The 27,082-nt window shown below is 47.1% G+C and overlaps 2 protein-coding genes across 2 annotated transcripts in view; one reads left to right on the top strand and one right to left on the bottom strand.

Moving 5' to 3' along the window:
- Positions 1–12,252, top strand: ENSA (endosulfine alpha). The gene is made up of 4 exons (XM_032767947.2): positions 1–166; positions 6,609–6,734; positions 9,474–9,640; positions 11,314–12,252. Exons 1-4 carry the CDS (start codon positions 110–112, stop codon positions 11,369–11,371), a joined length of 408 nt encoding a protein of 135 aa, XP_032623838.1. The 5' UTR covers positions 1–109; the 3' UTR covers positions 11,372–12,252.
- A 2,468-nt stretch (positions 12,253–14,720) lies between these two features.
- ADAMTSL4 (ADAMTS like 4) overlaps positions 14,721–27,082 on the bottom strand; it is a 134,210-nt gene continuing 121,848 nt past the window's right edge. The window contains exon 19 of the transcript XR_012656852.1: positions 14,721–14,731. The gene's annotated coding sequence lies outside the window, so the exon portion shown is untranslated. The remainder of the gene's footprint in view (positions 14,732–27,082) is intronic.

The raw sequence follows: 27,082 nt of genomic DNA, 5'->3' as shown, positions 1-27,082 counted from the left end.
GGCGGCCATTTTGGTTACAGAGTGAAAGTGACAGGAGCCGGGGAGCGGGTGGGAAGCAGAACACCGGCCCTTCTCTCAGCCACGTCCCTCTTCCCTTCCCTGTCCCACCATGTCGGAGAAGCTCAGCGCTGACAGCCAGTGCGAACAGACGGGCGACGAGAAACAGGTGAGGGGCTGAGTCTCAGCGCGATCGCGCTGGGCTCCGATTGGCCACTGGGACCGCCCATACGCGCTTTGCTGTGCTGTGATTGGCTGCCCTACTCGTCGCTCCCGGTAATGGTGTTTGGTCATTGGCTACAGGTCTGGTGGGGTGGTACTTCCGGGGGGGTTGGTCGTGGGGTAGGTAGGGTTTAAGTGTAGCGTGAGTGGGGGCGGTGGATTATGGGATCCTGGGGGTGTGGAGGTCTGTGAGGCGGGACGGGATGGGGTCAGGGCAGAGTGGTGGGATCCTGGGGGTGTGGAAGCTTCTGGAGCAAGAGCGCCCCCGTGGGACGGGACAGGGCGGGTCAGAGGAGGCGAAGGGGGAGACTGTGATGTTGGGGGGCTCCTGGTCCGGGGGTTGCATCCAGTCTTGGGGGTGGTTCCCCTAGGGGCAGGGGAGGGACGATCTGAGAGTGCTGGGTTGGGCCTTAGACCTCAGCATGGGGAGGCTCCGCTGTTGGTTAGAGCTTGCGGGGCTTGAATTCTTCCATTGACTTAGTTGTGTCTTCACCTGGGGTTGGCTTAACTACGGCGCTCACTGGGGTTTTCTCACACACCCTGAGCGATGTGGCTAGGTCAGTCTGAATTTTAAGTGTGGACCAGGGCTAAGGTTACAGGTCTCCATGAAGCCATGTTTGTGAAAGGAGAGAGAGAAGGTGAATGAGGAAATATCTTTTATTGAACCAGCCAGCGTCTGTTGGTGGAAGGTACAAGGTTTTGAGCTACGCAGAACTCGTCTTCAGCTCACTCACCACACCAGGGCATCTGAATAAGAGCGCTCTGTAGATGGAAAGCTTGTGCCTTCTACCAACAGAAGCAGTCCAATGAAATATACTACCCCGCCTACCCATGTGTGTCTCATATCCTGGGACCAATACAGCTACAACTCTGCAAACATATATATGAAATGGCTTATAATAAGTATCCCTCTCCCACCTGTTAAGACCCTAATGGTAGGACAAAGCTGACTGCCCAGCCCAGAGAGAGCCACAAGAAGAATTAAGTGTGCAGGAGTTGCTTTAAAAGCAGTCGGTTTGGTGGCGTCAGTATAAATAATGTCAGTTCACCTCAGTTTCATGATTTCTCCGTAAATAATTTTTGATGAGAAGTGAGATCAGGTTTCCTTGAGGTGGCAGTAAATTAGGATTATATAATAACAGCTGCTTCAAAGTAAGTAGGGGAATTTCCCTTTGGTATTAAGGGGGAGGGATGTTTCTCTCAAAATACCAGTTCAGGTTTGCACTAAAGCTGTTGCTTTATTGTAGACAATTCTGTAGTTCTGTGCACAAGCTGTTGATTTATTTGAGGTAATAAAGTTCCTTAGGCTAAAGCAGAATTCAGGGGGTGGCCTGAAAATGAAGCTGCAGTAGATGAGAAGAGGTGGCATTATTACTTTGGGGGATGAAGCTGTAGTGGAGGTTTTGTATTAACGCTGCAGGACTGAACTGTAGTGAGTAATGATATCAAATTATCCCACATAACCCTTCTGCACAAAAATTCTCGTTTTGCCTTTTGTCTAGGGCAGCTTAGCAGCATGGTGTGCAGCTCCCCTGAGTCATCGACTTTCTTAGAGCATTGCCCACGGTGTCGTGAGTGGAGCAGCTACTCAGACTTATCCACTTCATTTAAAGACTGTCTTATCAAAGATGCACTGTCTTTCCAATTGTTATTTTCTCTTGATTTCTCTTTAAGTGGATGGTAACCAAAGAGAGGAGACGGTAGCTTTAGGGAAAAGGAGAAACCTGACTTAAATAGTCTCTTCCAAAATGCCTTGGCATCGTCTGTCCTAGAAATCATATATGTTGGGACTGGGGAGAAGGTGTTTCCAATCTGAAACCTTCATTTTAAATATTAACTCTTTTCACTCTTGGTTTTAACATAGCGAAATACTTGCTCCTAAAGCATGCCTCAACTTAAAATGCTAAAATGGCTACAACAGAGGACATGACTTCCTGACCTCAGAAGGCACAGTTTCTCTTAATGATTTTTGCAGGGGAACCTGAATATTAAACGCCACTCCACCATCAGACTTAATTTTAAAAAATCTAAATATGTTTCTGAAGTTCGTGTATGAGCATAATCCAAATGCCTTCTCGGAGCTCTCACCCCAACTCTAATAGTTGTGAAGTGGAAGAGCATTCTGGGTAACAGTTTGCAAGAACACTTTGAAGACTGTTTTGTCTCAGAGTTTCTATGCACAGCACTGCCATCTCAGCCTTCAGAACTGGAGCAGAATTAGCACAGGCCAGGTGTTCTCATACAAAACATTGGCAGCTCTCAGCCAAACTGGTTATTGTCCAAACTAATGATGATGCCAGGACAAAAGGATCTGTCAGAACAATAGGCTTTCCTGATCTTACAGTATTATTAGAATACAGACTAACAGTCATGCAGCTAAAACCTACTGGCCATCTGGGCACGTGTGTTCAGTGATACAGGTCCTCTGGGAAAAGTGGCAGCCGTGTGTCACTGTTAGTTTTGAACAGTGATGAACCATAAAAATCAGCTCTGTGGCAGTTTGTATACAGTGGCAGGACATAAGCATGCCCTATGTGAATCCTGGTGGCTTAATCTATCTTGATAGGCCAGTGGCATCACGCTTTTGAAAAGGTTCTGTTGTCTTTTTAGTTCAGGTGCATTGCAGTGCTGCACATATAGCCCTGCTATCCAAAAAATGCTCATTGGTATTAATTTCCCAGCTGTGGTGTTGGCCGCTGATCTTATTCCAATAAGTTGAATAAAGCACAAAGCCATTGACTGTAATGGGGCTGAGCAGCAGTTAGACAGTGTACCCAGGATAACAGGAAACGGCCTGAGTAATGGGAGGGAAACGGCCTTTATGGCCATGTTTGGAGATACGACTTAGAAATAAATAATTGAGGGGAGGAGGTGGGATTGAGTGTCTGGTAAGAGAGCCAGAATTCCTGCTGAGAGACCAAACCGCTTTGGAACTTGTGCTTCTCTCTTTAATTCTCTGCCAGTAAAGGATCCCTTTATTTCATGGGCAGCGTCTCTTTGAGTTGTAGTTGGTTGAGTGGCATCTGTCTACCTGTATCCTCTTCCTAGAAAAGAGAACTTTGTTAAGACAGCCAGAGCAATAAATCTCCATTAACCCTAACACCATTGGAATAAATACTATAGCAGAAGATATTTCAGAGAACACTTGTGGCTAACATTCCACAGCCAACTTCTCAGCAGTTGTCAACTGCTTTAATAGACCAGATACCAGCTTGTATGTTTCTGGTTGGTCTACGTATAGTAGCTAGCTGTCACCTGTCATCCACAGAGCATCCTCCAGTATACTGTCTGTGCTGCGCCAGGCACACATCTTAGCTCCTAGCTTCCAAGCCTCTCCATTCCAGTTTCCCCACTATGCTCAACAGATTGGAGAATAAAGTACTTACACAGGTAGGAAACATCGTTTCTACCCACTGTCTCCAACCCACTAGTCAACTATCAGACACGAGGACCAGTCTACCTCCCCGTCGACCCAGCTTGGACTCTAACTGCAAAAATACACATTCACCATTGGACGTACCAGCAGTACTAGCTTCCTCTTGTACGTCTTTCCTTACCTGGACGGACCAGACCCGAGACCGAGAGATTTCAGCATCTGTCTATGGCTCAGTCTGAGACAGTGAACAATGAACCGTTCCGATGATGTGGATTTTGAGATGTGGGCACGCCTGCCTTCACTTTCTGTTGGCTAATCTATTAATTTGCAGTGGCTTCTCAAAATATTTTGCCTCTCCTTCCAGTGTTTTACCTGGTGGTGGACCAAATGTCACAGGCTGGTGCAGGCCAGCAACAAAGAAGATCTGAGGATCCCAGATATGCTGCACAGGCCATCTAAATTGAACTGAGTTCCCACTGGGCAAGATCTTGCTTTTCTGGAATTGGTGGCAATAGTGACTAGCAGGAATGGAGGTTTTCAGAATTGCCTAGTGAATGCAGCAGGCAGAGAGGGCTGACAGCTGATCCAGCCCATTAGGCTGCTCTCTGTAGAGAAAAATCATCTATATCCAGATCTTAAACAGGTCAGTGGCCTCTGTTCTAAATCTTTGAAAAACTTAGTGACCACTGAAATGCCTTCCAACAGATGACTTATCAAGAATAACAGCAGCAGCAAGATTTCTTAGGACAGACTGTGCCGTTCTGTTTCTGGCCAGGTACTGTTGACCCTTGAGTGTAGTAAGCAGTAGAGCCCTAGGAAATGCAATTTACTGTATTTGGTAATTCATATTCTCAGGACTTTTATACCATTGAGTCTGCTCTCAAAGCTGTATTTAGAAATTCTGAAATAACTGAGAAATGTAGTCACTTTGTGGTTCTGCTGACATCCACGCTCTGCTGGACTCTTATGTCTACACAGTCCCCTTTACTTAAGCAAACTCCGCTTAAAGAATAAGGCTGGGATAAGCACTCTCTTGGAGGACAGAAGTGTGACAATCCTTCTTTCCTCACGTGATTGGAGGGGCGGAAGTGAGTAATGCGTCCCAGGCAGCCCTCAAACCTCCTCTACCACTGGGCTGAGACAAATATTTAGTTGCAGATGGTATCAATTTTGAAGCTCTTGTGCAGCAACTTATTTACAATGGTTTTTAAGTGACAGCTTCAGAACTAGTCCACATTATCAGATATTTACAGGTCTCAATTAGTTTTCTAGGTTAGGATACTGATTTCTATCTCTTTTTGTTAATTTTTCCAGTTTGAAAGTTTCACGTCTGTTTCAGCAGAGTTCCATCTATGTATTTCTGAGCAAAGGTATCTTGAATCCAACCATAACATGCCCAATCCTAACCATTAAGGCAGAAATTTTCCTGTTCTCTTTACTAAAATCAAATGTAGATGATCTATTTGGATGGATTCTGTCCTTCCCTTTTAGCAAAAGGGACTCAATTTAATTGGAACACAGGAGTAGCTAGGCTGGATCAAACTCATGGTCCCTCTAGTGTGATGCCCTGTCACTAACATTGACCAGAATCCTGTTTCTTACATCTCTGTGATCTTGTTCTAACAACTCTTTGTGACTGTATTGGCACCTGCATGCCAAGCTGAAGATAAATGTTGGGGGTTTTTTCCCCTCTGCAAAGTTTTTCAGTCTTTGATTCCAGCAAGGACATGGAAAATCTCAACCCTGTTTTTACCTTGCCTAATCTATTCTGTACTTAGGCCATGAGCCTTTGGGCCCAGAGGAATGAGAAGGAACTTGCCACAGAACAAGTCAATACCACTTCTTGATCAACCAGAGATATGGTATTATGTGCCGTTCTACCACTGGGGCTGAGCTTGCTGCGGATGGCATAGATGATTGATAATGGTATTGGAGGTGCCAGTTTGAATTTGGCCTTGGTTGAAACTGACTTGAGTCAGCATTGTTTGGTTTGTACAACACAAGTTGCAAAGTCTCAGTCCAGTTCTTAGTAGACAGGTGTCAATGTTGCAAAAACAATCACACGTGAGGGGTTGGTGGGGATCTCTGCAGAGGGGCCAACATTTCTTAGATCTTAAGGCCAGAAAGGATTGCAAGTCTGACCTTCTGTGTAACACAGTCCATAGGACAAAGAGTCTTTGATGGTGAAATACCATCTTGCTCTGGAACGGCTCTCTTCAATATAGATCTGAGGCACACACATGGGTGGGGTGGCTCAGGGTATCTGATGCCATCTGTGCTTTGTGGATACAGAGACCTTCTGGCTTCCTGGGCTGTCTTCAGCGTTATGGAATTCCCCTTCATGAAGAAAAATTCACTAAAAACATTGATTTGTCTCTTGTCCTTTTAATGATGCTTAGTGATCAGAGCTCGGTTGTTTAAAACAACTATCTTTGAGCAATGCTTGGAAATGGCACTGGGGAATGTTGATGTGTTGGATACATGTGAACAACAACTCCATGTTGAAGCAGCAGAACTTGATCTCTGTGACTCACTTGGTGAGCTGTTTTTGGCATGTTGCTTGCTCTTGAGTATAAAAGCTTCGTTGAATTTCTAGCCACCACCCATACTGGCTCAGCCAACTGGCTTCTGCCATGTGGAAAGGTTAAAGAGTTACAGATAATGCCACACTTAACTTATGGGAGCTGATATGAAACTGACTGCCTGCTGAACCTCATTGCCTGGGTCAAACTTACCACTGGCTCCTTATCAATGGCTGGATCTCTCACTTGGCCCATTTATCTGCCCGCTTTCCCACAGGCTTTCTGAGAAAGCCACGCCCCCTATGGGTTTAGAATAGAGTTTACAGTATTCTCAAAGTATGTTTAAGCATTTAAGGGGCCACACCTCAATTAGTGATGAATATTAGGCTTGTAGTTACAGGACAAACATTGTATAACTAGATTTCTGAGGTAAAATAAAGGTGTCCTCTTTCATAGAGTTGAATAGCTTTAATCTGTTTCTTGTTTTTCAGGATACGCAGGAGAAGGAAGCAGTTGTCCCTGAGAGAGCAGAAGAAGCAAAACTAAAGGCCAAATATCCTAATTTAGGACAGAAACCAGGAGGGTCAGACTTCCTAATGAAAAGACTGCAGAAAGGGGTACTTACTGCTCAAATACCCTTGTCTTGGAAGCTAATGTTGTCACCACTAGATGTGTAAAGAAAAGTGTGTATGATACAGACAGTAGTATAGATATTGTTAGTAAAGACTGTATTGAATGAGAGAGTTGGGTTCAGTATGTACATAGAAATATAAGCACTCTATGTATTGACTACACCAGACCAGTGACCTGAACTTGTTATAATGCCATTTGTATCTAATACGTTTCTATTCATTACTGTTGCTGGCCTGGGGATATATCAGGCATGAAATAAGTCGGACATGACCACTTGAAAAGTATTCAAATGTATGAAAAAACATAATTTTGATGTAGCTGTCCAGAATGAATGAGTTTACTTGTACCTTGAGTGACTTTGTGCTTATGAATGTTATTGATAATGCGAGCTTCTGCCAGGTCTGTAGGACCTGATTAAAGCTCTTTGGGATTGGCCCCATCCAAAGCCCACTGAAGTCACCATAGTAGAGGTTTCTGTGGCACATTCCCCCGTTTCCTAAGCTCCTGATCGAGACCATCCCAGGCTGTTCTTGTGTTGGGCTGTCTTTTGTGTGGTGGGTTTTGCTATGTGGATATTCTTTACTGAATTCCCAGTTCTCCACCTTGTGACCTGTCATGATTTGGACTCTGATACTTAGAAACTAGTGCACTGGTCTCCCTGTGCCATCTGGGCCTCTCCCTGGGATCTACCTTAACGCTTTGGAGCTGGTCCTGCACCAGCCGGTGATCTGGCAGATCAGATGTTCCAAATCTCACATGTGGGTTCAAAGTAGAACTCTTAAAGAATAATGATGCAAAATTAGAAACTGTGGGCTTGATTTTTTTTCCGCTGCCCTGCACCTTGTGCAGTCACTTAGACTGGTGCAAAGTGGGTGTAGAAATGCCACCAGCTCAGAATGGCAGCATATTATACCCACTCTGTACTGGTCTACGACTGGCCAAGGTTCAAGGCAATGGTGTATCAAGCCTCGTGACTCCTCTGTCTGAGGAATTAGTTAAAGCCCACACTGAAAACCAGTAAAGCAAAGCCTGGCATCTTGTTTATAGCTGTAATATTTTACATAGCCATTGTAAAGCAGTCTGGTACAGTATATGAGCCTCTTACCCCTTCAGATTGTATAAAAATCCAATGAGAAGTTGGGAAAATGCAACTGTTTTGCTGTTTTTCCCATTTAGAACCACAGGGATTCTGCCCACTGCCTCTGCTTTGCTTCACTGGAATTAACATCGTTTTCCTTTTATAGCTTTTATTTATAGCCTTTCATCCTGCCAAAACATCACTGTGTGCCAGCATTATCTCTTGCTGTTGATGTTACTCTGGTAATGTTTTAGGTAACAGCCTGCAGAGCAAGCACAACAATAATGGTTATTTAATTTCTTGGCATGGAAGCAATAAGGGTTTTTGGTTTTGAATCTGATATTTAGAGGAGAATCAGGCCCTAACTCAAATCAGTGGGACAGCAAAATCAGGCCCTTCTCATTTATACCAAAGCCCCTGTATGGTGCTCTGGAAGACATGTCATTTATACCCACTTTAAGGCCTCTTTTATGCTGCCAGAATGGGGTAAATGAAAATTGTGTCCTAGGGTCTTTCTCCATTATGGTAACAGCCATGTGGCAGTAGGCAAGTGTTTGGGCTTTAAAAGTCACTCTAAGGAACTCAGTAAACACAACTGAGGGCTTGTTTACATTACCTGCTGGATCGAGGGGCAGTGATCGATCCAGCATGGGTCGATTTATCATGTCTAGTCTAGATGCAATAAATCAACTGCCGAGCGCTCATCTGTCGACCCTGGTACTCCACCAGGGTGAGAGGCGCAGGCGGAGTTGACAGGAGAGCATCAGCCATCAACTTACCGCAGTGAAGACACTGCGGTAAGTAGATCTAAGTACGTCGACTTCAGCTACGTTATTTATGTAGCAGAAGTTAGGTAACTTAGATCAATTTCTCCCCCACACTCCACCAGTGTAGACCAGTCCTGAGATTCCATGTTATAAAGTTTTATCAACTGCTGTTATACTTGGTGAATTGTTTGTTTACCGTACACCTTGGTAAAGGAAGTAAATGATCATGGTTATCCTTTCAAATAAGTATACAGAAAGGCCGAAAATTTGTTGGGGGCAACTGGTTGTGTTACAAACTTAAAAGTATGTGCATAAAACGGGAAGGTGCATTTCCTTGTGTGGAAGAAGCCTGCTTGTCTGGCTTCCAGTCTTCTGTAACTGCTTCTTTAAAGTGAAGATTTAGTGTCTGTTCTTAGGCCGGGGCTGTATAAATCTTGTTGGCATAGCTTTGCCCGATAGGGGTGTGAGAGTTATTTTGCTTGGGTTTGTTTGTTTATGACACTGTGCCAGCAAAAACCCGAGTGTAGATGCAGTTCTAACAGCACAAAAGCGCTTTTGCTGGGATAGTTTATTTCGTTCACCGAACCTGAATGAACTATACCAGCAAAAGCCCTCCGCTGCTAGTATAACTGTCTGTGCTAGCAGGATTCTGCTGGGGTAGCTATAGTTCTATGGCTATACTGGAACTTCTAAGTGCAGGCTAGGCTTATCTAACGAGTCTGCAAATTCAGTGACACAAGGCGGTACATTGACCAAGCTACTTCTTAAATCAAGAAAACATTCATGGTTAGATATGTTCACAATATTCCAACAAGTCTTTGGGCAGTATGTTTTCTTAAGACTTTGCCAAAGTAACCTGAAATCTGTCCCTCTTTCAGCAAAAGTATTTTGACTCGGGTGACTACAATATGGCCAAGGCAAAGATGAAGAACAAGCAGTTGCCAACAACCGGGCCTGACAATAACTTGGTGACAGGAGACCATATCCCGACACCACAAGATCTTCCACCGAGAAAGTCATCACTTGTAACCAGCAAGCTGGCAGGGTAAACCTGCACTTCTGATTTTTTTTTTTTTTTTTTTAATTATTATTTTTTGTGTGTGTCAAACTGATTGAACTTCACTGTATTATAGGGCTGGGATGATCGGAATTCATGTAATCATTCATATACTTACAGTAATCAAACAAAAGGAAAGGAAGTGAGATGTGTTTATAGTCCTGGGTGTGTGTGTGCAGATTTTTACAACTGGTGATCAGTCAGCTGAGTGGATCCTTTCCATGCACAGTCAGTTTGCTGCCTTAGTTTGCATGCAGCAGAAACCCCTCAGGTACTGGAGGAGTCATATCAGAAGTGTTTGAACTTTGCCACCTCACTATCTGAGCAAGGAAGCTTATAAAAGCAGAATACTGCACCAGAGGATTGGCCCGCTGTTGGTTCTCAGCTTGGCTGCACAACTGGAGTGCAGATCCTGGGACTCTGGGGGCCTCTTGCTGTTCAGCTACTAGGTTCAAGGTGCTGAGAGGTGTAGAAAGAATTGGGCAGGACTAGGAGGTCCACAAACAGGTGGCCCATGGGTATGTGTGTTATGCTTGAGCTAAATGAATAGTGGAACTCTTGAACAAGAAATTAGCGAGAAAACAAAATAATTCGACAAAATGTGTTTTTAAAGAAGTGTCAAGATTTGCTGTTCTGCATGGCTGAGCAAATTGGGAACTATTCCATACTCACAGGTACCAATGTGCTTTGGCAAAATTAAAGCCCTCTTGACAGAAGACTCTCTTCAGTTCTACCTCCTGGAATCAGCAGGTTTTTAATCTTTGATTTCCTCTTTGAAAATCCAGTGTTCTTACTTGTCAACATTTAAAACAACCTACTTACCTTCAGTCAGAACTTGTACCTGTGACTAAATTGCTCTGTCTCAAGAACTCATATGGCCCTGATCACCGTAATATCTGAGCACCTCACAATCCTCATAGCACCCCTGTGAGCACAGCACTTATCCCACTTTTACAGGTGGAGAACCAAGGCACAGAGAGATGAAGTGATTTGCACACAGTCACAAAGTGGCCGAGCAAGGAACTGAACCTGTATCTCCCAAGTTTCAGACCGGAAATAAGGTGTAAATTTTTAACAGTGAGAGTAATTAACCATTGGAACAGTTTACCAAAGGTTATGGTGGATTCTCCATCACTGGCCATTCTTAAATAGAGATTAGATGTTTTTCTAAAGGACCTGCTCTGGGAAGTATTATGGCTTATGTTTTATATAGGAGGTCAGACTAGATGATCACAGTCATCTCTTCTGGCCTTAGATTCGTTCATAAATTCCATGAGTCTTAAGTCCCAGGCTAGCTCCTTAAATAATTGCTGAAATTACAGAATAGTTAGCTCTGCACTGCAGCCTGTTACTGATTGAAAATAAATAAGTCTGTTGGAAAGGATTAGGAAGAGTGTAAAGCAAACATGGCTTACTGTATTGTAGTTCAGACAAATGGGACAATAATTATGATCTTTCTGAGCCCATGAGGATGCGTGGGGAAGAGGAAATTCTCTTTGAAGGTAGAGGATCACCAGCCTGCTTTTTTTGTTTGTTTTTTGTTTTTAAACTGAGAACCTGGGAGGATGGAGTGGAAAGAAGCATAAAAGCAAACTTGCATTAATGGCATAACACATTTGTAGCTTGGTCTTTTTTTGTGTTGCTGCCTATGTTTGTTTCAGGTCTGAAAACCATGTTGATTCAGTGAATGCAGCCTGTGGAATGCAAGATCACAACTGATAATGCATGTCAAATATGGTCTTTGTGTGGCATAGAAAATACAGCATTTCACCTGGAACACAGGATCGAACTGCGTTTATAATCTTGAGGAATATTTTAGCAGCGATGCATCAGTGTGTTGGGTTAAAAGGTGTTTCACTGGAATGATAATTTTAAGATTTCAGCATGCAGCTTGCTGTGCTGAAAGTAAACATGAATCTCTGTTTTAAGTCCAGAATTTAAACAGATTCCCTCCCCTGTCCCCAAAAAACAAACAAACCCCCAAATCTTTAATCAGTTCATTCTGTAGGATACCATATCAAGGTCAAGAAGACCCAATGAAAGGTAACACTTGAAACTCCACAACTGATGTAGCTTTGTCTACATACATTCTCTGCTATGCCTTACTTGGTCATTTTTAGTCCCTAAAGTAATTCGTACAAAAGTCTGTTTCAGTTGACTGTGTTTTGCTGCTGCTGATTCTAAATGGAAAACATGATATTGCATCTAGCTAATCAGGGTATTTCTAAGAGTCATGCTTCAAAAAAGAAGTAAAAAGCCAAGCCTGACGTATCGTACAAATCACCATCCACGTTTCTGAGATTGTAAGGAACCATTTTTTTTGTCTTTTCATAGAGACTGGTCAATAAAAAATCAATTTCAGCAGAGTGAAAAGGAGACAAGGTTTGGCAGGGAGTAGGGAATTCCTTCTTTGTAAATGTGTAATTTCATTCTTTAGTCTCCGTCTCCTCATGCCTTATCGCCAGGTTCCAGTCTGAGAAGGTTGGGGGAAAAGCTACTGGTGTCTTGTATAATCGCCTCAAATGTCTTGCTGTTTGTCCCAGCCACATTGTAAATAGATGTGAATCATATATATAAAAATATATATAATTTTTTACATCTTCATCTCTATCTTCTATTGTTCTATGCTTTTTTCTTAAAACAAAACAAAAAAAACCCTGCTCTTGCACTACTGAGTACCTGTCAGCTGTTGGCTACACCTTCATGGTGTTGATGTCAGTGACATCTGATTCACAGGGAGAACAGAGAGGAATTAACATGTCGAACCATTCCCCCCACTCCCTCCAGGATTCAGGAACTACCAAGTCTATTTATATAGAAAGGAGGAAGAAATTACCTTCAAAATACTGAGTGAGAAATATCAGGAGAGATGATTATTTTAAAAAATAAACTTGTCTCAAACACGTACTGGAGTCAATTTTTGTTCAGTCATGAACACTAAACCAGTGGGGAAAGATGCACCCTAAAAAGAGGGAGTTGTGTATTTCACAGTGGCTTCCTTCCAGTTCCACTCCATTGTTTGGCATTTGCAGCTCAGTTTCTTGGTGTGCCGCCTTAAATGTGGAAATGGAATGAGTGATCTTCATTGGACGGTTGCACTACGTACAACTTTAGGATACAAATATTTTGTCCTTGGAATGATTTCTCCTTAGTGGAAACAGACTTCTGGGAAAAACTGAAGCATGTTTATAATTTTTTTTCTATATATTCCCTCTTCTGGGAAATAATTGTAAGTGGAAACTTCTTTTGTTTGCTTGTGAAAGGATGAAGCTAACTATTATTAATTACAGGTTTCAGAGTAGCAGCTGTGTTAGTCTGTATCCGCAAAAAGAACAGGAGTACTTGTTGCACGTTAGAGACTAACAAATTTATTTGAGCATAAGCTTTCGTGGGCTATGAATGAATCCATTCTATGCATCCGAAGAAGTGAGCTGTAGCCCCGAAAGCTTATGCTTAAATAAATTTGTTAGTCTCTAGAGGTGCCACAAGTACTCCTGTTGTTAACCAGAACTAGGAGCCCTGACAGCAAAACAGTAAATGGCCTTTGCACATTTAATGAGCTAACATGTTTGGATTTATGTTTTTCTTCATGGGCCAAGCTTAGTGATACTTTCCTAGCCCCAAATGCCAGGATCCCAGCAAAGAGCTGACTTTTCATCCCAAACAGTTCCTTGCTGCCAAGTCCTAGGGAATTGTGTTTCCTGGACAGAGGGTGGCATCCAGATCAGGCACAATTATAATAAACCAACACGTGCATTGTCTACTCCAGGACTACAGTGTAGAAGAGATCTTAAAGGTTGAATCTGTTGATACCTTACGTATCCCCCAATAGTATTTCGATGCCATGGTACAAACCCTAGGTAAAATGGCTGAGTAGTCTTTTGTTTCTACTGGCTGGGGAAAAAAACAAATAATGCTTATGTCCAGTTGAAATTTTGATAGATGAGTAGCGTCTGAGCTAATAGAAATATTATAAATCTTGATTTTTAACTGCAAAGGAAACTTTCAGTTCTCCTCTAAAAAGCAACAGTTAGTAGGATTTCAACAAAGCTTGTTGAGCAAAGTGGCTGTATTTACAGGGTGGTGCTATGCGACAGTTTGAGTGAATAGGCATTGCAGAAATGTGTAAATGGTAGCGCCACAGAGTCACTCATACTTCTCTGGGAGTGGGCAACTTTCAATATTTGAAATGCATTCTTTTGCTTTGGCGTACTTTATCTTGTTGCACAGGCAGGAAATGCAAACTAGACAAGAGCAAACTAGATTAGTTAGTCTCAATATGATTAAATCGTTCAGGTTTTTTAAGACTGCTCAGGGGTTTGAGCATTGGCCTGCTAAACCCAGGGTTGAGTTCAGTCCTTGAGGGGGCCATTCGGGGATTGCTCCTTCGTTGAGCAGGGGGTTGGACTAGAGGGTCCCCTGAAGTCCCTTCCAATCCTGATAATCTATGATTCTATGACTGGGATGCAAGATTTGTCCTGAAGATTTTGTCTCTTGCATTGGTGCAAAACACCATCTTTCCGATTTAAACGATTGTACAAGGTACAGGCTGATGGAGAATTGAGCCCACTAGCTTTTAAAGGGAGCTATAGCATTACTTTTTGTGAGCAGCAGAGGGCAGAAGAAATTTTACTTCTCTAGCGATTTGGATTTTTTTCTTAAATCTTCCCTCCCCACTTCTCTCCTTCTAAGCAAAACTTACTTACAACACTTCTAAAATCATGTGATTTTTTTTCTCCATCAAAACTATTTTCCTATTTCCGCTGTAACAATTAACTGCACTGAAAGAAACTCCTTTGGTGGTGGTTTATTTTTAAGAAGCTGATGTATAAAAGCATTTTCCGTGGGGATGCGTGTTCCCTTATTAAATTTGTTTGTTGCCATGGTATTTCTTAATGCCCTGTTCCTTTTGGGGTGGGAAGGAAGGAACATTCAGTACCAAATCACTGTAAAAATAAAACCACATGACAGCTCTGTATTCTTTTTGGCTAAGCTGCAGTTTCCCAAGGACCTGTGCACGTTGAGCTCTTATGCCTAGGGTAGGTCCAAGGGAACAGTGAAACAGATGCGGGGTCATAACTGTATAGCAATTTCATTTAAGGAGGCTGGTCAGTGGTTGTGCTAGCCCCTTAGGGGCCCTAAGCAGAAATATTCCACCACCACCACATAATAATAAGCAAACAGGAGGCCTCGTTGTGCTGCTCTGGGCCCTAAACAATTGCTTAGTCTGCTTATGCCTAATGCTGACTCTAAGGGTTGTATGCCCACTGCAGCCTAGTCTGCAAAGTGTCGTTTAGCAGGCCCTCCCAAGGAAGGGGCCTTGCATAGTGCAGGTTCCCATAGTATACTGGGACAGTAGACTACGGGGCCCCTATGCTACAGTTAAATCACAGTGGGCTGAGGCAGTATCTTCAGTCTCCCCTCTCCATCACACTTGAGACATGCAGTGGTTAAATTTTCCATCCGCGTGCAGTGTTCCAGCACCATATCTGGCCAAAAGTTCAGATTTTTGCAGTGGACCAAGAACAAGCTACCTGTGGGGCCCAGGGTTGAGTCAGGAGGCCAGACAGCCTCATTTTAGGCTATTGGGGCTTTTGAGGATGGTTTTTCTCCACTCGTTCTTTTGTGGCCCTTCCAGTGGTACATGGAGAAAAAGGTGGGCTGAGCCTTGTGTTTCCTTGTATATGAAGACTGAGCTTGTAGGAATATAACTACCATGGACAAGGATCTGATCCAAAACCCACTGGAGACTCCTATTGACGTCAATGGTTCCAAAGCAGAACTTAATGGAGCACCCACCTGCAGCCTACTACCTTACCTCTCTTGTTTTGGACGTAAGATCCGTTCTTCAGCTTGAGTCTAGGGAGAAGACACAGAATGAGACGAGGATACCACCAGTGTCCTGGCTAATAATTTCCTTCTCAGTGGAATAATCTCCAGTTCTTCTTCGAGTGCTTGCTCATATCCATTCCAGTAGGTGTACGCGCCGCGCGTGCATGTTCGTCGGAAAACTTTTACCCTAGCAACTCCAGCGGGCCGGCAGGTCGCCCCCTAGAGTGGCGCCACTATGGCGGGTGATATATCTACCCTGCCGGCCGCACGCTCTCAGTCCTTCTTACCGCCCGTGTCGGTCCGTTGGACTGTGGGAGCGCGGCATAGCTGACCTCACTCCCTAGCTTCTTTTCAATCGTTACTGTCTTTAGTTTAGTTTACTCATAGTTACTTAGCATACTGTACGTTGTGGTTAATAGGTTAGTTGTGTATAGTATATATTTATACTTCGTTATTGGGTTCGGGCTCTAGCCCTCTCCCGCGCCCCGGCGCCGGGCTGATGCCTGGTTCGCCGGGATTCAAGGCGTGCTCGACTTGTAAGAAGCCGATGCCCACCAGTGATCCCCACGACGCCTGCCTGAAGTGCCTGGGGGAATCACACATCTCAGATAAGTGCCGCATCTGTAAATCTTTCCGTCCGCGAACGAAAAGGGAGCGAGGCCAGCGCCTCAGGACGCTCCTTATGGAAGCGGCACTTCACCCCGCGCCTTCGGCACCGAGCGCGCTCCGGCACCGGACCCTCCGGCACGCGAAGACGCACCGGCACGGACCTTCTCCGGCACCGGCTCCCGCGAAGAGGCCCTCCACGTCCTCAACCCCGGCTAAGCGGCCCCGTAAGGAGCACCCGGCTGCCGACGCCAGGCTGTGCTGGCTGTGCAAGGGCTTCGTTGACTCCGGGCCCGGCGGTCCGTCGAGTCCGATCCCTCCCAGCTCCCCGCCAAGATCTGGGGTAGAGCTGATACCTCCGTCCACGCCCGAGACTTTCTCGTCGGCACGGGACCTGATTGCTTTAACGGAGCCTGGGCTGCCCCAACCCCCGGCACCGCCGGTGCGGGTTGTGCTCTCCAAGGGCAAGCCAACCCTATGAGGGCACCGTCCCCGGATTCTCCGACCCGCGCCGCTCAAGATCCCGGCACCGGTCGCGATCCCGGCACCGATCCGAGGAGGTCTCCCTCGCGACGCCGCTCGCAGTCCCGGCACCGCTCTCCTAGGCGGCACCGGTCGTACTCGCGGCACCGGTCATCATCGCGCCGATCCAGATACTCCCGGCACCGCTCCGGGGTCCCAGCCACCGCTACCCGGCACCGCAACTCCAGAGCCGCTCACGGCACCGCAGGTCCGCAGATCCGGCGACCTCCCCGGCACCACGCTGGTGCAGGTCCCGGTCCCGATCCCGGCACCGGTACGACTCACGGCACCGATCTCCGGCACCGCGGAGGTCGTCGCCATCAAGGGCGCTGGATTCGCGCTATCCTCCTTCGGCCCCCCCATGGCCCTCCCGACAAGGCTCTGTATCCTCCGGACTGACAGCATCTATTTGGACTCTGAAAGACCTGCCGCTATCTTTCCCAGAAGGTCACCAGGAGCAGGGCCACCACAGCACTGGGGCTTCTGGACCCCCTGGGCATACCATCAAGCCCAGGGCCTCAGCACGTTCCCTCACGTGCGCCTGACCCAGAGCGGAGGGCTCCAGAGGCTGCAGCGTCACGGCCCCCACCATCCCTGAGGAAGGCCGACCGTCCCATTCGCTGCTGCGGAAATCCCTCAGGAGCCTGAACCGGTACTCCAAGCTGCGGAGCTACCAGACCCACTCTTGCCAGGACTCTCTTCATCTTTCCTCCCTGATGAAGCAGTAGCGGAACGACATCCACGGGTCACCCCCCCTGGACTGAGGGCGCACCAAGACCTCCTCAGGCGAGTGGCACTGAACATGAACATTCAGGCCGAGGAGGTCTCCTGAGATTGAGGACCCTGTGTGCAGTATTCTCACGTCTGACGCACCCACTCGTGTTGCCCTGCCCTTTATAAAAACGATACAGAGCAACGCCAACACCATCTGGCAGTCACCGGCCTCCGTTCCCCCCACTGCCCGAGGGGTAGAACGTAAATACATGGTCCCATCTAAGACTACGACTACCTATATGTCCACCCGCGCCCATGCTCCCTCGTCGTTCAATCTGTGAACGAGAGGGAACGTCCATGGGCAAGAAGCGCCAGCCCCCAAGTCCAAGGAGGCAAGAAGGATGGACCTACTGGGCCGCAAGGTCTATTCTGCGGAGCATTGCAGCTGCGAGTTTCTAACCAGCAAGCTCTACTCAGCCGCCGCTACTCCTTTAACACCTGGACAGCGGGCTGATAAATTCAAAGAGCTCCTCCCGCAAGACGCTCGTCAGGAGTTCGTCACCCTTCTGGACGAAGGAAAGAAAGTTGCACGCACTTCCTTGCAGGCGGCACTGGACGCGGCCGACTCTGCCGCCAGAACTCTGGCCTCCGGGTCACGATGCGTCGTATCTCCTGGCTGCAGGTCTCTGGCCTTCCTCCGGAACTCCAACATACCATCCAGGATCTTCCGTTTGAGGGCCAGGGCCTGTTCTCTGATAAGACCGACCCGCGGCTGCAAAGCCTGAAAGATAACAGGGTCATTATGCGGGCTCTTGGAATGCATACGCCCGTGACACAGCGTAGACCCTTCCGCCCGCAACTACAACAACATCGTAGGCCTTTCCCCCCGGCCAGACAGAGACAAGACTCTTTCAGGCGCCGCAATAGAAAATGGCAGGCGCAGACAGTCGGGTAACAAGGGGTCAGGGCCAAGGGCCTACCAAGCCTTCTTCCGGCTCGAAGCCCTCATTTTGAAGATACGCCCGAGGGCGATGTACCAGTTTCCTCCGTGAACCCCTCTCCACCCTTCTCCGACCGCCTCTCCTACTTCCTCCCGCGTGGCGCCGGCTCACTTCAGACCGTTGGGTCCTCCGCACGCTGCGGTTTGGATACCACTGCAGTTTGCCTCGTACCCGCCTTCCCGCCCCCCTCCCTCGTCCCTCTTCAGGGACCCCTCTCACGAGCAGATCCTCCTCCAGGAGGTGCAAACGCTCCTCGACAAAGGTGCCATTCAGGAGGTTCCGCAAAACGAGAAGGGCAGAGGGTTCTACTCCCGCTACTTCTTGATTCCCAAGGCCAAGGGAGGTCTGCGACCCATCCTCGACCTCCGCGGACTCACAAATATTTACTGAAGTTGAAATTCCGCATGGTTTTCCTTGGGGACCATTATCCCATCCCTGGATCCTGGAGACTGGTACGCCGCCCTCGACATGCAAGACGCCTATTTTCATGTCGCCATTTTCCCGCCCCATCGGAGATTCTTGCGCTTTCTCATAGGCAGCCGTCATTATCAGTTCACGTCCTCCCGTTCGGCCTCTCGTCGGCCCCGAGAGTGTTCACGAAGTGCATGGCCGTAGTCGTCGCCTTCCTTCGTCGCAGCCGGTGCACGTATTTCCCTACCTCGACGACTGGCTTATCCGAGGCCGTCAGCAGCCAGGTGCTCTCCCACGTCCGCATGATCAGCCGCCTTTTCGCGAAACCTAGGCCTGATGCTAAACGTGGAGAAGTCCATTCTATCCCCTACCCAGAGGATAGAATTTATCGGCGCCGTCCTGGACTCTACCACGGCCACGGCCACTCTTCCCTTGTCCCGATTCCAGGCTTTGACGGACATCATCCGGAGGTTACAGGCAGCACCTCTAACTTCTACTCGCACCTGCCTGACACTCTTGGGCCACATGGCGGCCTGCAACTTTCGTGGAACGAGACAGCCAGCTCCGGCTCAGACCTCTGCAGTCGTGGCTCATTCCCAGCTCCGCTTAGCCAGCGCGACCGTTGGTCATCCGTGTCAAAGTCCCACGGGAGTTACATCTCTCCTCCCAATGGTGGCTGGAGGAGTCCAGTCGTCTGTGCGGGGCGCCCATTTCCATCATCCAACCGCCCCTCGATTTGTCTCCTCACTAACGGACGCATCGGACTTGGGATGGGGAGTCACCTGGGACGTTAGGACGCAGGGGTTTGCTTGGTTCTCCGATCTTGTTCTCCTATCACGTCGAGATTGGAGAGCGTCGCCTTGCTTGTCAAGCCTTCCTATCGGCAGATTCGAGGCCGTTGTGTTTCTCTGTTTTATAACACATCAACGCGGTGTTACTATGTCACAAGCAGGGGCGGCGAGATCTCTCTTCTGTTGTTCGGGAGGCCTAATGTGTGGGGACTTTTGCATAGCCCACCAGTCCACCTAGTCGCTTTCCTTTCTCCCGCGCGGCACGCAATTACCTTGCGAATCTCAGTCGGTCTTTTCAGCCCCACCGAATGGTCCGTCGCCGGAGTTGCCTACACTTTTCCGCAGGTGGGGGCTCCCACATGGACCTTTTTGCATCTCGCACGAACAGGACATAGTACGTCCGATTTCTTGACTCCTTCCAAGGCGGCGAGCGGGGTCGGTAGCGATGACCTTCCTGATTCCAGGGGGAATGCACCTCTTTTATGCCTTCCCTCCGGTCCCGTTGATCCTCAAGGTTCCTTCTGAAGGCGCGCAGGGCAGGGCCCGCTTATCTCTTGCTCTCGCATGGCACGTCACGCATTGGTTACTCTCTGCTCCTGGACCTGTCGTAAGTGGACCTGTCCCTGCTCTTTCACCTGGACTGATTCACGCAGGACCACGGCCGGCTCTGTCACCCGGACCTTCAATCCCTGCATCTCTCGGCGTGGCTCCTGCGCATGCGCTAAACCATGACCCCGGTCCGAATTGCACCTTCCCAGTGGAGCGCAGTACTTCTGGAAGTCGAAAAGCCATTCTACGAGGACGACGTTACATAGCCAAGTGGACAGGTACGTGCTGGTGTGCGCGAAAGCCTTCCACCCGACGTTGTTTGACAATCCCGATCGTCTTGGACTACATGTGGTATCGCTCAACAATAAGGCCTGGCTATAAGCCTCTCTCGGTGTCACTTGTGCGGCCATCTCCACTATTCACCAAGGGGCGGACGGCCATTCCGTCTTTCACAGCCACTGCGTTTGACAGTTTCCTCAAGGGCTGGAGGCGCCTTTCACCCCAAGTCGTCATCCAGCTCCCTCCAGATCTCAACGTGTGTGTGGTCCTCGTCATTAGTGTCCTCCGTTGACCGCTGGTTACATGGTCCCTCTCCTTTATGTCCTGGAACGGTTCTGGGCCATCACATCCGCTAGGCGCGTAATCAAGACTGCACAGCACTCGTCGTGGACCCTCCGTACACGGTGTTCCATCGACGACAGGTGCAACTGGCACACCCTGCCAATTCCTTCCCCAAGGTTGTCTCTGCCTTCCACGTAACAGGGACATATTCCTCCCGTATCTTCCCAAACCTCATTTCATTCTCAGGGAACAACATACAATGCTAGACGTGCGGAGGGCGCCGCCCTTTTATATAGAAAGACTAAGCTCATTCGCAAGTCCACTCAGCTCTTTGTCGCATTTAGCTGAGCGGCTCAGGGGTTGCTAGTCTCTCAACAGGGATCTCTTTGTGGGGTAAGTCCTGCATAAGAAACATGTTCGACCTGGCCATTCTCCTTCGGGGGTTGGTAACTCCGACTCTACCTAGACCCAGAGCGTCGTCAATGGCGTTCTTCGCGACGTTCCGTCCAGAAATCTGCAGAGCCGGCGACCTGGTCCTCCGTCACACGTTTACTAAGCATTTTGCCCTGGTCCACGTTCCCAGGATGATGCGGGCTTTCGGTTCTGCTGTGTGTGCCGCACATAGTGACTCTCAACTTCCGACCCACCGGCTAGGGTAAGCTTCGGGAATCACCTACTGAATGGATATGAGCAAGCAACTCGAAGAAGGAAAACACGAGTTCTCACCTTGTAACTCTTGTTCTTCGGAGATGTGTTGCTATATCCATTCCAACACACGCCCTCTTCCCACTGTGTGAGTCCGGCAAGAAGGAACTGAGGAGCAGGCGGGCGCGCAGCATATAATCCCCCATAAGGGGCCACTCTAGGGGCGACCTGCCGGCCCGCTGCAGTTGCTAGGGTAAAAGTTTTCCGACGAACGTGCACGCGCGGCGCGTACACCTACTGGAATGGATATGAGCAACACATCTCGAAGAACAAGAGTTACAAGGTGAGTAACCGTGTTTTCCAGGGTATCTGTATGAGGTAATGTTGATCCCACCAACACCTGCCTTCTTTACCTGTGCTCTTTTTAGGCTACATCCTATGTTTGTTTAGCACTTGGAGATAAATGAGTATAGAAACAGAAAACAAAAGCAGAGCTGAAAGCAAATGAGACTTTCCAATCTCCATAACTGTAATATAGCTTTTCTGGTAAGAGTCCTCTTTTGGCAAATATTAGTGCAAGTGATTAGAGTGCCCCCTCCCTACCCACTTTACTGATTGTGGGGGGAAAATAGCCAATCAATAATAAGAGATCAAGTGAGCTAAGCGGCAGATGCTAATCAAGCATTTGGAAATCAACACTCATCTGGGTTCTGACTGAAGTCAGCACAAAGCTGTTCCCTCAGCCAGTGTTTTAACTGAAGTATTTAGTTTTACACAGATTACCCCAAAAACCAGACACAGTCCATCTGGTCCCCCTGAAATGGAGCTGCGTGTTGGGCGAGGGCATAACCAGCAATGATGTTGGGGGAGATGTTGGTCAAGAACTCTGGGGCAACATCTATTGACCATGATTAAATCTAGGTTCTGTAAAAGTGTGTGTGGTTAAAGGTAACTCAGTATTTAAAGTCTCCTTTGAAAGACTTCTGTTAACAGAAAACAAACTCATTTTATCTGCTGTGTAAGGGCAGAGCGTGGAGTTGATTTCCACTGGGATTTTGAACTGTGATCCTAGGGAATGCAAACTTTTCTAACCCAGAGCTTAGTCTAGGCAGCCATCTCCAGTGGTTCAGCAGCGCTATGCATCTGAACCTAGACATGTGGATCACCTTAAACTTATTTTGAAAAGTCAATTTAATACAAGGGTGATGGAATTTGAGGTTATGACTGGAAAATAAGCTCCTGCATTTAGAATATACCGCTCAGATTTGCTTTAAGGTTTAATATCTGTTGTCTTTCTCCTTGCAGTTAGATCCTATTATTAAATCACAGCATTTTATTTCACTGACATCACTTATTGAAACCAGACTCGCTCTAAGGGTTTACATTTCATTTGTAGGGAATATGCAGTAATACTAGCATACCATGGGAAGAGGCACCTTAGAAAAGCTTAACACAGATCCTGTGTCTAGCAGCGTGCATGTGTTTAACTGGTTGCTTACAATGGGGCCCAATCCTGCCCCTGTTAAAATCCTGGCAAAATTCCTATTGATTTCAGTGAGAGAAGGTTAGGCCTAACCTAACTTTCCTGCTAGAAAGAGAAATGAATGAAAACTCTGCCTGTCTTCCCACCACATTTATAATTGATGCTGAAACACATCTCAGTTTTATAGCCACTTTGAAATATCTGCGTCTGAATTAAAAACCCATCAAACAGCCATAAAAGGGACTTGACATTTTGTAGATCAGTCTTCTATTAAAATGTGTTCGATCCTTGTTAGATGTTTCAAAACTCAAGTTCATCTGTTCCCCGGCCAGGCCATGAGGGCAAGTTTCTGTACTGTGCCCGGGATAGGAACATATTGTTCTGTGTCTCATGCCAAGTATGTGCTTTGCCCGTGTTTCCATGTGTACTCAAGGTTCAGCACTTGAAGGGAAATATGTGCTAGGTCTTACCCTGTGGTGCTTGAGTGATCTCTGAGCAGCCCCTAAATCTGTGTTGGTTTCAGTGGCAAGAATTCAATACCCAGCAAGGATAGAGTCCTCAGAGCTGAAGAATGGACCTTGCAAGGCCTGACACTTTGTTTGTTGGTCCAGTAAAAGGAAATGCTTTGATCAACTGAATCAAAAATAACTTGCCTGGAATGCATGGTTCAGTGCCAAACTTTAGTTTGTTATGTAAAGATTGTCCATGTGTAAACTGTAAACGGGCTGGTGAACTAGATCAGCACAAGAAGAATTATGTAAGGTAGGTGTAACTTCACATTTACCCTGGGTGGGGGAGAGGAGCCCCCCAGGCCAAGAAGAACATTGTTTCTCGGTTAAAAAATAAGTGACTAGGGTCAGGTCTATGTTACAGACTTTTGCTGGCATAGTTGTATCAGTCAGAGGTGTGATTTGTGACCGACACAGCTGGGCTGGCACAACCCCCTAGTCTGAACAGAGTTCTATATACTCAATTGGCTTCAGAAGGGAGCCAACCCAATGCAGCTTCCTCAATTAATTTTTAACTAAAAGAAATATTTAGTTTTACACTGGCTAGTATCTTTCATCTCAGACACCTGTAGATGCAGTCTGGCCCACAGAAATGCAGCTGTGTCTGGGGTAGGAGGAAGAGGTTGGTCAAGAATTTTCTTGGCTCATGTTTTTGTTGATGTTGGCCAAAAATTATGCTTTGGCTAGTATCATGTGTTTCACTTGGAAGCAGGAATAAGCTACACTGCCAAAGCACCGTTTTGCTCTGTCCACCTGGCCTAGGGGGCTCAAAGAACAGCTCAAGGTTATCTTCCCAAGGTGCAGGTTGTTTGTCTAACTGACTCATTCTGACAAAGAAGCTTGAAGCTCCTATAGAGTGGATGGTAGCAGCATGTACTCCTAATAAGAAACAGAGAGATTAAAAGACCCCAAAGAGAATTAAGTGCATCCTCTGCTCTAGCCTATCACAGAATTGTTCCCTGCAAAACATTCCAGAGTGCTTTGTCACTCTAGCTTAAAGGTGGAGAACTTAATGAGCAGGATTCCCATTGCTCCCCCCTGTATTTTTCCATAGCTTCAGCAGTAGCCAGCTCTTGGTTTCCAGCCTAACATTTTTTCTGGCTCTGTTTTATCTCGTTACTTTAATAGCTTTTTTTCTCCTTGTTGCTGATGTCCTTCAAATCATATTGCCTCTTGGCCTTCCTTTAACCAGTCTGGATGCAAGTAATTGGTTCTGCCATGTAACTTTTATTAGACACCTATCAACCTTGTTGCTTCAACAACTTCAGGATCCTAGAACCAATGCTGCTTCCCTGCAACGTTCTGCTTGCAGTGCAGTTGAGAAAAAGCAGGAGGTGCTGTGGTCTCCTTCCTTTCCCAACCCCTTGGCAGGATGTTGCCAGTTTGGTATCTTTTTTTTGAGCTGGGCTGCAATATCCTGAATGCAGTCATCACTGCTATCAAAATAGGGGCTGTCCCCTGCTAGATCTAGCACAGTGGTAGGCAACCTATGGCGCGGGTGCCAAAGGCAGCACGCGAGCTGATTTTCAGTAGCACTCAGACTGCCTGGGTTCTGGCCACGAGTCCAAGGGGGTCTGCATTTTAATTTAATTTTAAATGAACCTTCTTAAACATTTTAAAAACCTTATTTACTTTACATACAATAGTTTAGTTATATATTATAGACTTACAGAAAGAGATCGGCTTGTTGTCAGTAGCTACCGGTATGGTGCGCTGCTCTTGTTCGATGATGATAACAGTCGGCTGCGTGCGTATCTTACTACACTTCTAAAAACATTAAAATGTATTACTGGCACGTGAAACCTTGAATTAGAGTGAATAAATTGGCACCCCACATCTGAAAGGTTGCCAACCCCTGGTCTAGAACACAGGCAGTGCCAGACCAGACCAGACTTTAGGACTGTGTAGGCCAGTATCCTGTCTCTGATGGTCTGTGAGTTACAGGTCTCACTTTCAGCACTGCTGAGTGCTTGCAACTCTGGTTGACATCAGTGGGATGTACTGGTGCTCAATCCATATGAAAATCAGGCCCAAAGGGATGTGTATGCAGCTCAGTTGCAGGTGCTATGCATTTTTCTCCCTTCCACCATAGGGAGTCTACTACCCACTTGCTACACACAGTGTTACTGCTTTCCAAGGATCTCATTCTCTCTTCCATTTTCTGACTGGGCACTTGAGAGGCCACTCTTCCGCCTGTGCTATTTTTATCCAGAAATCCTGCCCCTCTCACTTCAAGGCATTGGAGCTGATTCTCCTCTCAGGCATTAATGTAAATCCGAGGTCATTTAATTGATTTCAGTGGAGTTGGAGTGGTTCCGGTGTTCTCAGGCAAATCTCCTGCTGTCCGGCTTCACTGCAGGTAGTAATGGTGAAGAAGCACATGCGTAGACGGGGTTACCATTACTGTGTTTTCCATTGATTTCAATGCAGTTACACTGATGTAAAACCCAGTGTCAGAGGCAAATCAGGCTTAGAGTCATTTCCTTTACAGATCTCACCTTCAAATGCTCCCTTTCTTGTGCTTCTGTGGAGCATTGTGTATGTGCGACATGCCCTATAGAACGGCCTCTTGCATGTTAGGGTACAGCACAATTCCAGGCATAGGATTTCCTACAGACACTAACCCTGAAGTTTTATTGCTAGTATGAAAAGTGTGATACAGCATGGCCAGAGGGCAGCATAAGAGTGTTAGCAGGGGGCCTTATTCCCTGCCAAGGGAGGAAGGTTTGCTTTAGATTAACTAGAACAGCTGGTGGCCAAATTAGAGCACTCTTGACTCCAGTTAGAGCATCCTGACTCCAGGTGATGGGATATAAACCTCCTGCTTCAGTCATGACAGGGTGTGGTAGTTGAAGAGAAGGTTGGAATTGGAGCAGATTGCAGAAGAGAAGAGTTGTCCAGAGAGAAATAGAAGGTTTGGACGAGGTGCTGCGGTGGATTGGGAAGCCCAACAGAAACCCTAAGTAAGGGGGCACCCAGGCTTGTATAGAAGAGAGGACAGAAGCCTTCACAAGCTGACGGGTCATGAGGAGGGAAGTAACCCAGGGGAATGACACCGTAGTCACGTGGTTCACACAAACCCCAGGGCCCCTGGGTTGGACTGGAGTAGAGGCGCGGGCCAGGTCCCTCCATCTCCACTCCCTCCTCCCAGGAACTAGGGAGTGATTAAGAAACTAGGTTTTCAGGGGCAAGCAATATCGCCCCTGAACCTCCCCAGAGAAGAGAAAGCGCGAGACGCAGAGAACAATACCGGCAATTTGCCACACGTGTGTCAGGGGTGGATCTGCGCGCTGGGGAATATAGTCCAGGGGGAGACATAACCCCTCACCACCCTTAAATGGACGAACGTGGTCAAGGCCCTTATACATGCCACCACGGCCCAGCAGGAAGGCTACGCAGGGTCCAGGGCAAACCGCCCAACAAGAGGCGACTAGATTGCAGCAAGAGCCTAATCAGCTGCTGCTTGGAGTCCAGGCCTGCTCAGACCGAGCCCTGCTTGAGAGACTAATAAGCAGATGAAAGACCCTTATGGAAGCAGAATCACCACGCGGGAAGGGACCCGGACCATACGGGCTAGCCATTACGTTATACAAAAAATGACCAGGAGGTGATAGTGGAAGCCATACCTCCTGGCTTTTGAGAGAACAGCCCTGCGGGAGCCTGGCCCCGGAACCATGTTCTGGTATCCTTGCCCCATTCCTATGTGGGGAAGCCCAGAAGGTCTATTACGATATGTCTGCAGAAGCTGCAGCAAACTATTCAGCTAAAGGAGAGATCCTGGCCAAGGTCGGAGTGACAACAGGCAC

The sequence above is a fragment of the Chelonoidis abingdonii genome, chromosome 11, assembly GCF_003597395.2.
Source record: "Chelonoidis abingdonii isolate Lonesome George chromosome 11, CheloAbing_2.0, whole genome shotgun sequence".
NCBI classification, from domain to species: Eukaryota; Metazoa; Chordata; order Testudines; family Testudinidae; genus Chelonoidis; species Chelonoidis abingdonii.
This window is presented reverse-complemented; position numbering and strand designations above follow the sequence as displayed.

What these genes read in the sequence shown, in the direction of transcription:
- ENSA (XM_032767947.2), top strand. Translation starts at nt 110, where the DNA reads ATGTCGGAGAAGCTCAGCGCTGACAGCCAGTGCGAACAGACGGGCGAC. An exon ending in TGAAAAGACTGCAGAAAGGG is followed by an intron (nt 6,735 to 9,473) that starts GTACTTACTGCT and finishes TCCCTCTTTCAG; the next exon opens with CAAAAGTATTTTGACTCGGG. An exon ending in GTAACCAGCAAGCTGGCAGG is followed by an intron (nt 9,641 to 11,313) that starts GTAAACCTGCAC and finishes TGTTTGTTTCAG; the next exon opens with GTCTGAAAACCATGTTGATT.